The 12,297-nt window shown below is 44.8% G+C and overlaps 1 protein-coding gene across 8 annotated transcripts in view; it reads right to left on the bottom strand.

Annotated features, from left to right (window-relative positions):
- magi2a (membrane associated guanylate kinase, WW and PDZ domain containing 2a) overlaps nucleotides 1–12,297 on the bottom strand; it is a 224,849-nt gene that overhangs the window by 33,150 nt on the left and 179,402 nt on the right. For all 8 annotated transcript variants that reach the window (XM_086201886.1, XM_086201889.1, XM_086201885.1 and 5 more), the window contains one exon: nucleotides 6,963–7,646. In XM_086201886.1, the coding sequence (XP_086058012.1) occupies nucleotides 6,963–7,646 (684 nt within the window). The remainder of the gene's footprint in view (nucleotides 1–6,962; nucleotides 7,647–12,297) is intronic.

Here is a 12,297-nt window from a genome sequence, read left to right as displayed (position 1 = left end):
CCTTGCAATTATTTAGATGAGACTGGAATAGACGGCGGGTGGCGGCGGCGTGGAGCGCCGCTCTGTCAGATCCTTTATGAATATGTAGCTACCCTGGTGTATTCACATAACATCCACAATATTCTGTCCACTTCTGTTCAATTCCAATGATTAAAAAAAAAAAAAACAGCTTCATCTGACTTGTGTGCACAACAAATTATCTGCATTTCGCATGCATGGAATCAAAGCTCAAAACAGTGGAATTTATTTAACGGCCTTCCTGCAATCAGAGAGAAAAAAAAAGCTCCGTCCTGTTAAAACTCAAAGAGGGGAGTGCGATTTGTTTAATTTGACTTTCAGATTTGTGTTCCGACTCTGTTCCGAGCTCTTCCCAGTAATGATCCCGCAGCAGAGTCTTGCCCTTCAAGCAAAGACCCTTGGCCGTCTTCCCGGACGAGACATTGATGCCTGATGGGCGGTTCCTCTACATTTGGGGGCGGGTGCACGGTGGGGACAGAGCCGTGAGTGTGAACATGGCTGACAGTGTGTGTGTGGTTTACTGGCAAAGATCCGAACTCATCTCTCTCTCTCTCTTTCTCTCTCTCTAGCCTCCCTATTTCTTTCTCTTTTGTTTCCAACTATTCTATCGAGCACACACACGTCCAATGAATCACTGTCTAGTTACACACCGATTCCCTGGAAGGCTGGAGAAAGCTCAGTGAATCAAACGCTCCTTTTCTTTGGCTCCAAAGACGACCTTCACCTGAGCTCTGCGGAGTTTTAAAAGCATCTCCTGGTCATCTGTTCAAGTGTGATCAATCTCAGGTGAAAGGTCAGAGAAGACAGCTGATTTATTAGGTTCAATTCACCCCAAAATAGTTTGAGAAGCGGGAGTTCACGTGATGTGTGGAGGACTGTGTGCAGAAGGCTGCCTTGGGACAAAGAAAGGCCTGAATGTCTTTCTAGTTGTTGTGTAGGTGTGTGTGTGTGTGTGTTTGTGTGAACCTGTGTGAATCAAACCATGTGGCTGAGTGTTTGTGTGAGTGCGTGGGCGGGCAGGCGGCAGCAAGGGAAAATGCAACATGTTCGTGAAAGCTAAATGGCCTTGTGCACATGTGAACGGGCTGAAAGACTCTGTAGCTAATTACAGGCCAGCATCTCTGCTGGTGTGGCAACAAGGACACAGACTGTTAATGGTCTCGATAGCCACTAATGAGTCCGCCTGCGCGCACGCACACACACACACACACACACACACACGCAGGCACAATAATTACTGGCAATGAGAGACAGAGCGCTCGTTTGTTGGGTATCAAGACTCAAGAGTCAAGCTCACATTTACATTAAAGAGCGGCTAAATATCATAAGTGTATTATGAGCGTGGGCTTTCTCAAGGTGATGAGGCAGAACAGACAGGACGGTCGGATCATAAATTGCCTAATTAGAGAATGTTGAGGAGGAGGATCAGCTAAAAAACTGGGTTCAAAACCAAAACCAAAACAACAACTGTTCCTCAGCTGCACGCAGGACCACCCGGACAGTTGTCGGCCGTGGAATATTGAGGAGTTACTTGGTGATTGTCTGAGGTGGAACGTCTCAGTCGTGCACCTCGGTAGAACCGTGGCTTGAACTGCAAAACAAACGAGCGGCAGACGTGACCTTGCACGTACACACATGCAGAGCATGAGCGCAGACCCTCTAAACGGACAGGTCACTCAAAACCGCACCCAACCTGTGTTTGTGACAACTCGGCACGTCCAGGCTTCAGAACACTGGGTTCACTTCAGACTAGAAACATGCAGACATTTTTGTTTTTTTTTAATGTATTATTTTAATGTTTGAAACTCAGTCTCCATTCACTCCAAGTGTTTTTTTTTCGTAGATTACGTCAATAAGCTCTTTCTGTGAACGAAAAAAACTAAAAACTTCACCCACATAAAAACAAATGGCAAAGTAATGAGAACCAGCAGTGTTTTTAATACATACTGCAGGGAAATTCCTATAAAGGAAAATTAAAAAAGGAGTGAATAAATGAATTGATACATCTGAGAGCTCAAAATCTTCTTGTAATTTCTGTCAGACAAGATGGGGGTGCAGTGTTGCCCGAGCAGGGGTGCAATTAATCAATTTAATGAGTACAAGGCTTTTTCTATGATGAATCAATCAAAATGTATCCGATTTCTAGATATATAATGACAAATAAAGGGCTCTCATTCATTTTAGTAGGGTTAGACATCTTGTGGAGACAGTTTCTGAAGATGACGCGCGTTAAGGTTCGATGTAGAAGACTCGCCGCGTCGCTTCTGCCAGATGAGCAAACGTCTTCCCTGGATGTTCTGCAGTTCATGCCACTGAGAGATCTGAGATCAGAGAGCCTCAACTCAAACTCCACACAAAGTGGATGCTGTACACCAACGCAACTTCCTCCACTGCGCCGCCACCAGTTGTTGGCTCCACGCTCCCGCCTCCTTCTGTCAGTAGGATCTAAGCCCCACTTGTTGCCAGATTGCGGATATCACTTCAGACGCTACTGAGCTCATTTCCATCATGGCATCTCGAAAGCGAGTGACCAAGTTTTCCTAGTAGAGGTATCACTTTTATCTTCAGTCCCCTTTTAATTCTGGTTTACTCTCCACTGCCTTCTCGGTTTCTTTACCCACTAAATGCTCCTCAATGCTCACCAGTTAGCAGCTAATCGCCTCTGTCAGCTAAAAACTGGTGCCTCCTGCTTTAAAAAAAAAAAAAAAAAATGTGCTGACCAACAGCACAAGAGCTAACCCGTAGAGTAAACTTACAGGCTGGGAAACTGAGCTGAAAGATGCTGGAGCAGAGCTGAGGGGGGCTGGCGAGGAGACCCCCCCTTCACGTGGATGTTAACCGAGAAGTATTTAAAATAAAAAAAGAACAGGTTTCAGCAGGGTTGCAGGTCTCGCACAACCTGTGTTTCCTGAACTTCCACACAAGCACGATCCTGGAGTCAGATCCTTGACGTTCTAAAATAACAATCAAATCAAAAAGCTAATGATAAAAATGCTAACAAACAGACTCTTTGCATTGTCTGTCAACCCTGCACCCTCTTTTGTAACAACCTCCTAGGGTCTCTGATAGCACTGAGAGGCAAACGAAGAGTGAAGTGAGTGAAACGTCTGTCTAGAATATGATGCGGTGCTGCACAACGCGTCAAGAACGACAGGATCTGCTGCTCTATTGTCAATCATTATTACACTTACGTCTCCTCGGGAACGCTGCTGTGATTTATTGAAGCGTAAAAATCTACATGTACATTCTGCTGCTGCTGCTGCTGCTGCTGCTGCACTCTGGCTGGAAGCCAAGCAACACAAGCCTGGCTGAGTCGACACACAGGAGCACTCTCTGTTTTTAATTCTCACTCTGTGGTTGCGCTACCTCCACATTACTTTCTCTTTCTACACCGCTGTATCACGCTCTCTCTCTCTCTTTCTCTCTCCCCCAAAGAGCCTGGAACAGGACAAGAGCAGTAATTATTAATGGCGTTCTGTGAATCTGTCATTTGTGGGTCTCTGATGCAGGACATTGTGTGTGTGTGTGTGTGTGTGTTGTCATAGCAACAGCATCCTGAAATGACCGTAACAATATTGTTGGTGTCAGGTTTTGGGACTGTGTGTTACACCTCGACTTGTGTGTGTTCTCCTGCGGTCTGTGGGATAAAAGTGCAGTTATTTAGGAAAAAAAAACAAAACTAAAGCAATCAGCTGTGTTTTGAAAGTTCCTGGAATCCTCAGATGTGTGTTTCAATCAAGAGTTAATCTTGTGCGTTCGCCCGTGAGCCAGCAAATATCTGAAGCTTGAGTCGGAGCCTCAAGCATGACAGTTGTTTGGTGACAGATATTAGTCGCTTGCCTCTCTATTACGTTGGGTAGTGGCACATACACTCCACCAGAGAAACAGCCAGATCAATTAGATTGTGTATTTGGAATTCACTGGTCTGAAGGAGTGAGCCAAATTGCGGCGCTTTATGAGGCGTAACGTCATTCCAACAGCACGGAAACAGTTTTATTATGATGGGGAAACAACTCGGCCAAACCCTCAGAGCAAGTTGGAGCAGGGAATCAGGTGCAGCTAACTGTTGGTGCTGCCATATAACCTTCCTCACCGAATCACAGCGAGATCAGCGGGGACCCCAAATGTGTCTGTAAGCCGTGGCTGCTTCACTGAAAATCAGATTTTTCCCCCCCTCTCAAAATGGCGGTACGTGAACAATCTTACGAGGACAAAACAGGCAAACATACACAGCGTTTTCCCAAAATAAAAAAAAAGAAGAAGAAGAAGAAGAAGCAAGAATTAGAGGAACATTTTTGGAACGTAAATGTAATTACGAGCATCATCGTTCAGTTTTCCTCAAACCTGGTTCATCTTGGGACAGCTTGACCTGATAGATGCAGGAGCCTGTTGCCTGCCGGGCTGCACAGTTACGACCGTATGAGGTGATTTTCATGTTAAATACAAAGCCGCCACATTTGCTAAGGAAAAAGTAGAACGTGTGGTTCAAGGAATTACATTTTCAGTTACTTTTTTGTGTGATTCTGAATGATTATATTAAAAAAATAAACATCAAGAGGATTATCATGGTTTATTCCATCTTCACAGTGATGTTAAATTTGAGAGAAACAAAAAATAAAGATAAAATCAATTTGCCGGTTTGGAAAACACTTTGGTTTCAATATGTTTGACAAGGAACGACAACAAAGAAGCAAGAATGAGGTTTCCGAAGTTAATGAATAATTGTTTGAATCAATTGTGATTTGTGTGGGAGAATCTGTCTGATTCAGGTCCGAACCTTCCTGCCACAACAGATGGAAAATGCTAATTGGACTTGTAGCTTGCGGCGCTTTACATCACCATTGACACACTCTCATATACATTGTTGGCAGAGGAAGCTGGAACAGATGCCAAACACATTCACACAAACTGACTGAGGAACAATCAGGGGTTCGCTATCTTGCTCAGGTTCGAGCTCAAACCGCCAACCCTACGATTATAAGCACTCGAGCTCCTGATCCTGCAGCCCCGGATCCACAGCAATATTATCAGAAACCACCTGGAAAGCTGCTGCTCATGATCATTGAAATGACAAAACCCAAACGTGAAGAGATGGCTGAGTGGGACCGAAGAGGGTGGGGTACACCCTTGTCACACGGAGGTGACGCACCGCCTCTAAGTTGAGAACTGCTGATTTACGTCTGCAATAAAAAGCAGCCAAGTAGAACCCCTTCAACCCCACCAGACAGTGATACTTGCTGTTCTCACGTCTTAGCGGCGGTCATTTTGCTTATCTGGGTTCAGACCTTTGAGTCCTTCAACTTCACAGTGTTGATTGATTCGTCTGAAACAGCAGTTTCTCAGTTGGGGGTTAACGATTAGCCAATTAGCGTCACAATTAGCGCCACAGGACGGGACAAACACGGTTGTCGTTATCGCCGGAAGTCCTAGTTTGCTTTTACTTGAAATGGCCTTCGAGTCACGAGTTGTTAGGCGTGGAGTCAAGGTCAGACTGAAGAAGGAGGTGTGGAAACCAGTCTGAACTCATGCCAAGGCAAAAACAGTCCGGGTGTCACCACAAATCAACACCAACAGATGTGACACTGCTTCCTGTCCACCCTTCCCGTGATGTGAAGCTATCCAGATTTAGAGAAATGAGATGAGATGTAGCATGCTAATTATGTAGCCAGTTGCTCGTTTCAGCCCGCGAAAGCCCAGCCAAGACAGAATGTGAGTCCATGTGCACCACAGATACGATGCAGCACAATTAACACAGAAATGGAGTTTTTTGACTAAAAAGACTGAGGAGAAATGTCAAGATTTCTCTCTTGTATCTTTTCTTTTATTTAAAGACACGGGCTGCCTCTTAAAGACATAAAAAGGAATGACTCTTGGATAATGTGGAACTTACTGGGCAGGTCTCAGGTGTTTCCGTGGCACCGAGCAGTCGCCATTATCACACAAATGACACACAGCACCAAGAGGGTGGAGGAAAAACAACACAGAAGCTACGGCAGTAATTCAAGCTGTCTAAGCGCCTCTGCTCGGGCTACTTAAGTTCATGTATCATCACTTCAAAGATGTTGAGATAAACCGAGGTGAACTCACCGAGGGGAAACATTTAATGACATTTAGCAACAAGGTTCCACAGACAGATCCTATCTGCTTGGCTGATGAAAAGCTGCTGTGGCTATTTCTGAGATTCAATTAAAATCTTCGACTTGTGAGTCATCCCCGGCACGAACTCCACCGTTCAAAGAACACACGACTTCTGTCACGTGACTCTTACGCACATTCAGAGAATCTTTCCCGCGGCGCTTTAAAGTGAACAGTCAGAGGGCTGCCGTCCGTTTTTTTTGAGGACATTCCGATACCCGCTCAAATACGCCAGTCACAGAGCAGAAAACAGTCGGCTACCTGTCGATGCAGCAAATAATAGCCTTGTGGATGACTCATGACAAAGTGCAGTGTGTAATTATGATTGTCAGCGGGCCGCACATTCGGCAAAACACAGGGTAGAAAGCTTTTCAGAGCCATTTGCAGTCCACCAGTATTTTTATGGAAAAAAAGCGCCCAACTATAATTTAGGTGCTTTTATTTGTAGCTGACAAAAGCAGCTAAAATTTGTAATACGCGTGAATGGGACTTCATAAAAAGTATACAATAACTCAGCACTGCAAAGAGCACGCATTTCAATCAAAGGATAAGCCTTGACCATGTGGTTCAGTGTGAAGTGGAAGGGAGGAAAGCAGTTTATCTGCTCCAGGAGAGAAAAGAGGACAACAAAAAGGAGAGTACTTGAGAGGAGCTGTGCATCAGTCCGGCATTGTTTTAGACTGGACCACACACACACACACACACACACACACACACACCTGGCAACAGCAGAAGCATTCATGAAGAGGCACACAGCTTGAATATATGCTGGAGGGATTAGCACGCCTACCTGCAGCCATCGGTCTTACCTGTCCCACCTCTCTGGACCACCAGGCAAGTCTCCGCTCCGACAGCACACTCCTTGAGCAGCTCCACCACCTGAGTGTGTGTGAATCCCTGGACAGGTTGCTTGTTTATCTCCACTATCAGGTCACCCTCGCACAGGCCCGGGCAACCCTGAGGCTCCAGGACTTGCTTGACCCTTTGGCCCGTCGCACTGTCCGCGATTGTGAAGCCAAAACCGTCCACACCCTTCACCATAGTCAGGGTCAGCAGTTCCCCTTGAGTTGCCCCTGACGACGCCATTGAGATGCTGTCAGGGGGAGTCGTACCGGTAGTGGGAGGAAGAGAGCCGTCTAAGTGGGTGTCTCCAGGGTGAGGGGTGAGCAGCTGCTGCTGGGAGTTGACCTGGTCCTGATTGGGGTCTGTGACAAAGCGTGCCGTGCGGGAAATATAGTCCAGGTAGTTATCGTAACCAGTCCTACCATTAACCATGAGGGGCCGCTGCTCCATGATGCCCAGCGGGGAGATGATGGTGGTGGTGGTGGTGTTGTTGGTGTTGGCGGCATCCTCCGGGTCATAAGGTAAGGGGTAACCACGACACAAGACCAGAGTTACACTTTGGCCGATGGGAACGGACTGGAAGAGTTTGACCACGTCTGCGTGGGTGGTGCCCAGGACACACACATCATTGATGTAGACGATGACATCACCTGTAGCAAAAGGGTGAAAGGTATCATCATGGCTTTTTTGACATTTAAGCTTGTTTCTGTTCCGGTTGATCTTTTTTTTTTTTTTTTAATTATTATTTCTTAGCTCAAAGTGTTTTTAGTTCCTAGCGTTTCTACTTCCTGTCTGTTCTAATTCTCAGAACATCTTTGTACCCGCCAACTTCCCCAAGCTTCCCTTACATTTTCATGTACGCTCTCTTGTATTTCTCACCCTGCCCTGTTTCTGGATGACTGTCTTTTATTCTTGGACCACTTGGATTCAGTTGCCCTAGTTGCTGAACTTTTCTGTCTTTTGACCTTTGACTGCTGTATGTAAAAACTTTTCGCTGCCTGCTCCTTCACCCTGCTGCTGCCATCCAACACTGAAGTTAGGTTACGGTTTTCTGCTTGTTGCAAAGCAACTGTGACCCCTGTAGTCTCCACCATTGTCTTAGTGTAGTTTTTAAATACTAAATATTGCGCTCAAAGTGTAACATTGCATCCAGTTGTGTAGCTACTACAAATATAAAGATTAAACTGCAGAATTACGAGCTATTACGGCAGCAGCTAAGCAACAGGAGACACTTTTCTAGTCTCTCTTGCAACTGTAATTCTCAATTAGCCTAACAGTACATCAGCACTGGTCTCTCCTTTCATTGCCCTGCAACCAAAAGCACATTTGCAGATAAACATTTCCGATGAATTGAATCTTATCGGCCTTTCAAGTGTAAAACAGTGCAGATGACAAGTGACTAAAACGCTTGCCTTTTATGGAGCTAAGTGCTGTTATTCGCTCACTGTAACAGACTACAGTGTAGATAAAAACCCAGCTGACAATTAAATGTTCCCACATAAAAGGGCTCCACATCCATGCTTATCTTTGTCTCTACCCGATTACTAAATATAGTGTTTGCGCTCTGCTGTGCAGGCGCCACACAGGCTTTTAAAACAATGGCCAAGTGGGAACACAAGGCACGCTCCTTAATAACGTCTGACAAAGAGCGTTACCTGGGTTGATGATGAAAACAATTATTGTCTAATTGCAAGTATAACTGTCATGGTCTTTCCAGAAAGAGGGCATGGTGAGGCCAAGGCTGCACATTGAGAGTAAAAAAAAAAACGCAGATCCATCATGATTAATACGCAAAGCCTTGGCTTAATGATTGACCCTCACCTTGCTAACTACAAGCCCCTTCTCCAATTCCCTGGAAACGTGAGTCGGAGACTATAATAGCACTAACCCTTGAGTCAGTTGCACTTTTCTAAAAACAATGTGGCGATTCATATCGATTCCCTGGAGTAGAGCCCAGCTGCTGAGCACGCCTGACCCCGCTGAGTGACAGCAGCAAAGGTAAATGGAAGTTAAGTTGTCGCTGCGGACTTTCCAAATTTTAACGCTTCGCTGGTATTGACTCAGCCAGCTCACACCTCCAGGCAACGTGACATGAGGGACATTTTAATTAATCTCTGTAAACGTGAACGACATTTGCCTTGAGCGCTGATGTCAGAATCAATAGTTGAGTACATTGGCAGAAAACAAATGATGGCGATGTGACCTTGTAGACCCTGATGTGCCAAGAGATTTCAGTCTTTATGACAACGGAGGAAATGCAGAGAGCATCATCTTGTTTCACACCGATATAAAGAAATACACACATACATATACATACATACATATATATATAGACATATAGTATATATACACACATATACACATATATGTATGTATGCATGTATGTCTATATGTAGGCATACACACACACACACACCTCTTCCTTCCTCTGTGCTACTCGGAGAGCTCAAACTTACAGAGACTAACTGACTGCTGGTTAGCTTAGCACAGTAAATCGTGGTGAATGGGAAGTGTTAGCATACCTCAGTCCAAAGGATCTTGATTTGCCCAAAAATAATCCAGCCTCATCCACTCCTACAAAGCCGGCCACAATTAGTAGCAGCAGTTGGTCTTTCAGCCTTTCGTTTTGTTGGCAAAAGCTGCAATGAGGCTTTTGAGTTGGTGTGTCACATCACTGCGCTAAGTAGCTCTGTCAGGAAAGTAGTTCCGGCAATGTGGCTGATTGTTTTGTCACAATGCATGTCACACAAGCTGAGTTCAATTAATACGGGCAAAGGTTGTTTGTGAGAAAAGCATATTTGAAAACTGATGACGTAAGCACGCTAAGACTTACCATCTACCACCATTCTGTGCGCTAAGCTAACTAGCATTTTGCTGTTTTTTTTGTGTGTGTCTCAGTTCCCTAGAACATGCACAGAACAGAGAAGGGTGTCTATCTTCCTGTCTGGAAGTGGAGGATGGTGAAAAACATATTTTCCAAAAAATGTTGGCGTGTTCTTTAATTATCAGCTCATCCAAACAGCTTAAAGGCATTTTCTCCCCACCTCTTGTAGTATCTATCCATGCAGAAAGGGTTGGGTTTTGTTTTCAGACATTGAATCTTCTTCCACAGTTTCATCACAAAATGTTTTTTTTTTTGTATGACATGTTTACAGAACTTAACAGACTTAACTTTTGACATTCAGAGCACAAACCTCTTTTAACACAATCCGCTTTTTGTGATCAAACCAAACTTTTAGCCTTGTGACCCTTTTAAAAATCCAAATCGTACTCGTGACTCCTTATCAGAGGTTACTTATACCTGCCAGATGTAATTTCTGTCAACAGCTTTCAGAAAGTAGTCAAAACAAAGATTCTGAGGAGAGTGAAAAATTGAGCTATTGATGGAGTTTTGGCATGAATTCAATCCAGGATGAAAATATCTGAAAATGTCAGTAAAGAAATATAAAAAAAATGGTAAACACTTCAAGGGCAGAAATGAAAAAGATGTTTACATGCATATGAGGGCAAAGGATGGACACATCAACAGAGAGAATAGAGACAAAAATAAACACTTATGGCCACCAAATAGCTCACCACATCCATCATATAAACCTCCTGCAGGCCCCTTGTATATTGTAAATCAAACTGACCTTAACTGTAAACAACACACTCCCTGGGACCAAGGCCAACACTCCAGCTATTTCATCCCTGACTGTCCCGACCCTGAACATCGTTAAAGACATATTCACCTACTGCTGATTGTGTGTCCTACATCGTCTTGGGGGACCCGACCACGTGTGCGTGACTGAAGCTGCATTGCTTAAAAACAATCGGTTTTTTTTTTGGGACATGGAAACAATGCACGTGATGTCAGGTGTGAATTGACCTGCTCAGACGTCCACTCGTGACTGAGTCACCCAGGCTAACACCAGGTCTGAAGAGGGTCTTACAGAGCCTACTCACACTGGCCGAAACGTACCGGGCCCCCAGCACGTTTGTCCCCAAAAACCAAGTTAATCTGACGGACTGATTGCTCTGGACTGCACCCGGGCATGTTTTCTCTTTTGCATCAAATTTTTGCCTAAGTCACGCAGACACGAGCATGCTTGCTTGGCCCAGGCGTGGCTGGAAGAGGTGGGTTTCAGCAGGATACGGCAGCACGTGCACAAAAACATAGGTAATGCTAAAGCTAGCAGATGGAGCGCAACACTGGAACTCATCACCTACTTATGACAAGTTTGCCTGTGTTTTGGTTTTGGAGAAATCCAGTGCAAGGCTTCCTTGTTCCATCAGCAAGCAGATTTTTTTGAGCAGATTGTTTCAGAGGTAGCAAGTTATCACTCAGTTAACAGTTAAAACCCACTGCAACAGCTTTGTTAACTCATCAGACTACAGCCGCTTTTCAGACCTTGCATTTCAGCCGATGCTCACTCTCTCTTTTGGGCTCCATGCAGACTTTTTATGTGGAGGCAGCCGAGGCCGGCTCAAACGTGGTCAAAACTTCTCAAACACACACCAGGGCATTTTCTCCTTGCCCATAGACTGTGTATCTATATGCAGAATGTGTTTATAGAGGTTTGATGGAACGCTGAAAAAGAATTGCCTGGACAAACAACGAGAGATATCGCAGAACAATGAGGACACAAGAGCCTTTTAAGGTGCTACATCTCACCTGTCACTCGCTGTGTGTTAAACCAAGTAATAAATCTATAATTTGGGGTGCAAATTAGACATTTTTCAGTTTAGTGAGTGTTGCAGTAGAGCCTTGCATAGGAGTGGATTTCCCACTCCAGCAATAAAAGCCCCATCCTGTCCTGTTCCTGTTGCTCCATGAAATAAATATGTTTACTCGCAGGATTCACAACCAAATTTCAGTCTAAGGTGTGCGACTCCGAGATGAGCTAAGTTTGCTCAGACACGGAGCAACGTGAGCGCAGGCCGGTGAGGAAGGCAGCGAAAAATGGACCAAGAGTCGATACTTGGGTCGGTCCGGGCAAGTTCAAATTTCAAGCAATACGCATTGTGGCAGTGTCAAACTGATAGGTGTGAATAGAATCATGATAAGAATGTCTCAAAAATATTGCAGAAGAAGCATAAAACCCCCTGAATGATGGAAAATGATGTAACTGACTGTCTAAACTGTAAGTAGACACAGAAGGCCTGTCAAGCTTTGGGGCTGCTGGAAGAGAAATAATGAATCTCCCCATTAGAACAGTCGATAAAATCTGCCAGAGATACAGTCGTCCTCGTGGTCGTAGATGGGAAAACCCTCCGTCACCAGTCTCCGAGATGGACAGATCTTATTAAACCCAAAGGAAA

The sequence above is a fragment of the Aulostomus chinensis genome, chromosome 4 (assembly GCF_037954235.1).
Source record: "Aulostomus chinensis isolate RoL2024-O1b breed Wild chromosome 4, RoL_Achi_v1.0, whole genome shotgun sequence".
Lineage (NCBI taxonomy): Eukaryota > Metazoa > Chordata > Actinopteri > Syngnathiformes > Aulostomidae > Aulostomus > Aulostomus chinensis.
Note: the sequence above shows the minus strand (reverse complement) of the source record. Positions and strands in the feature narration are given on the sequence as shown.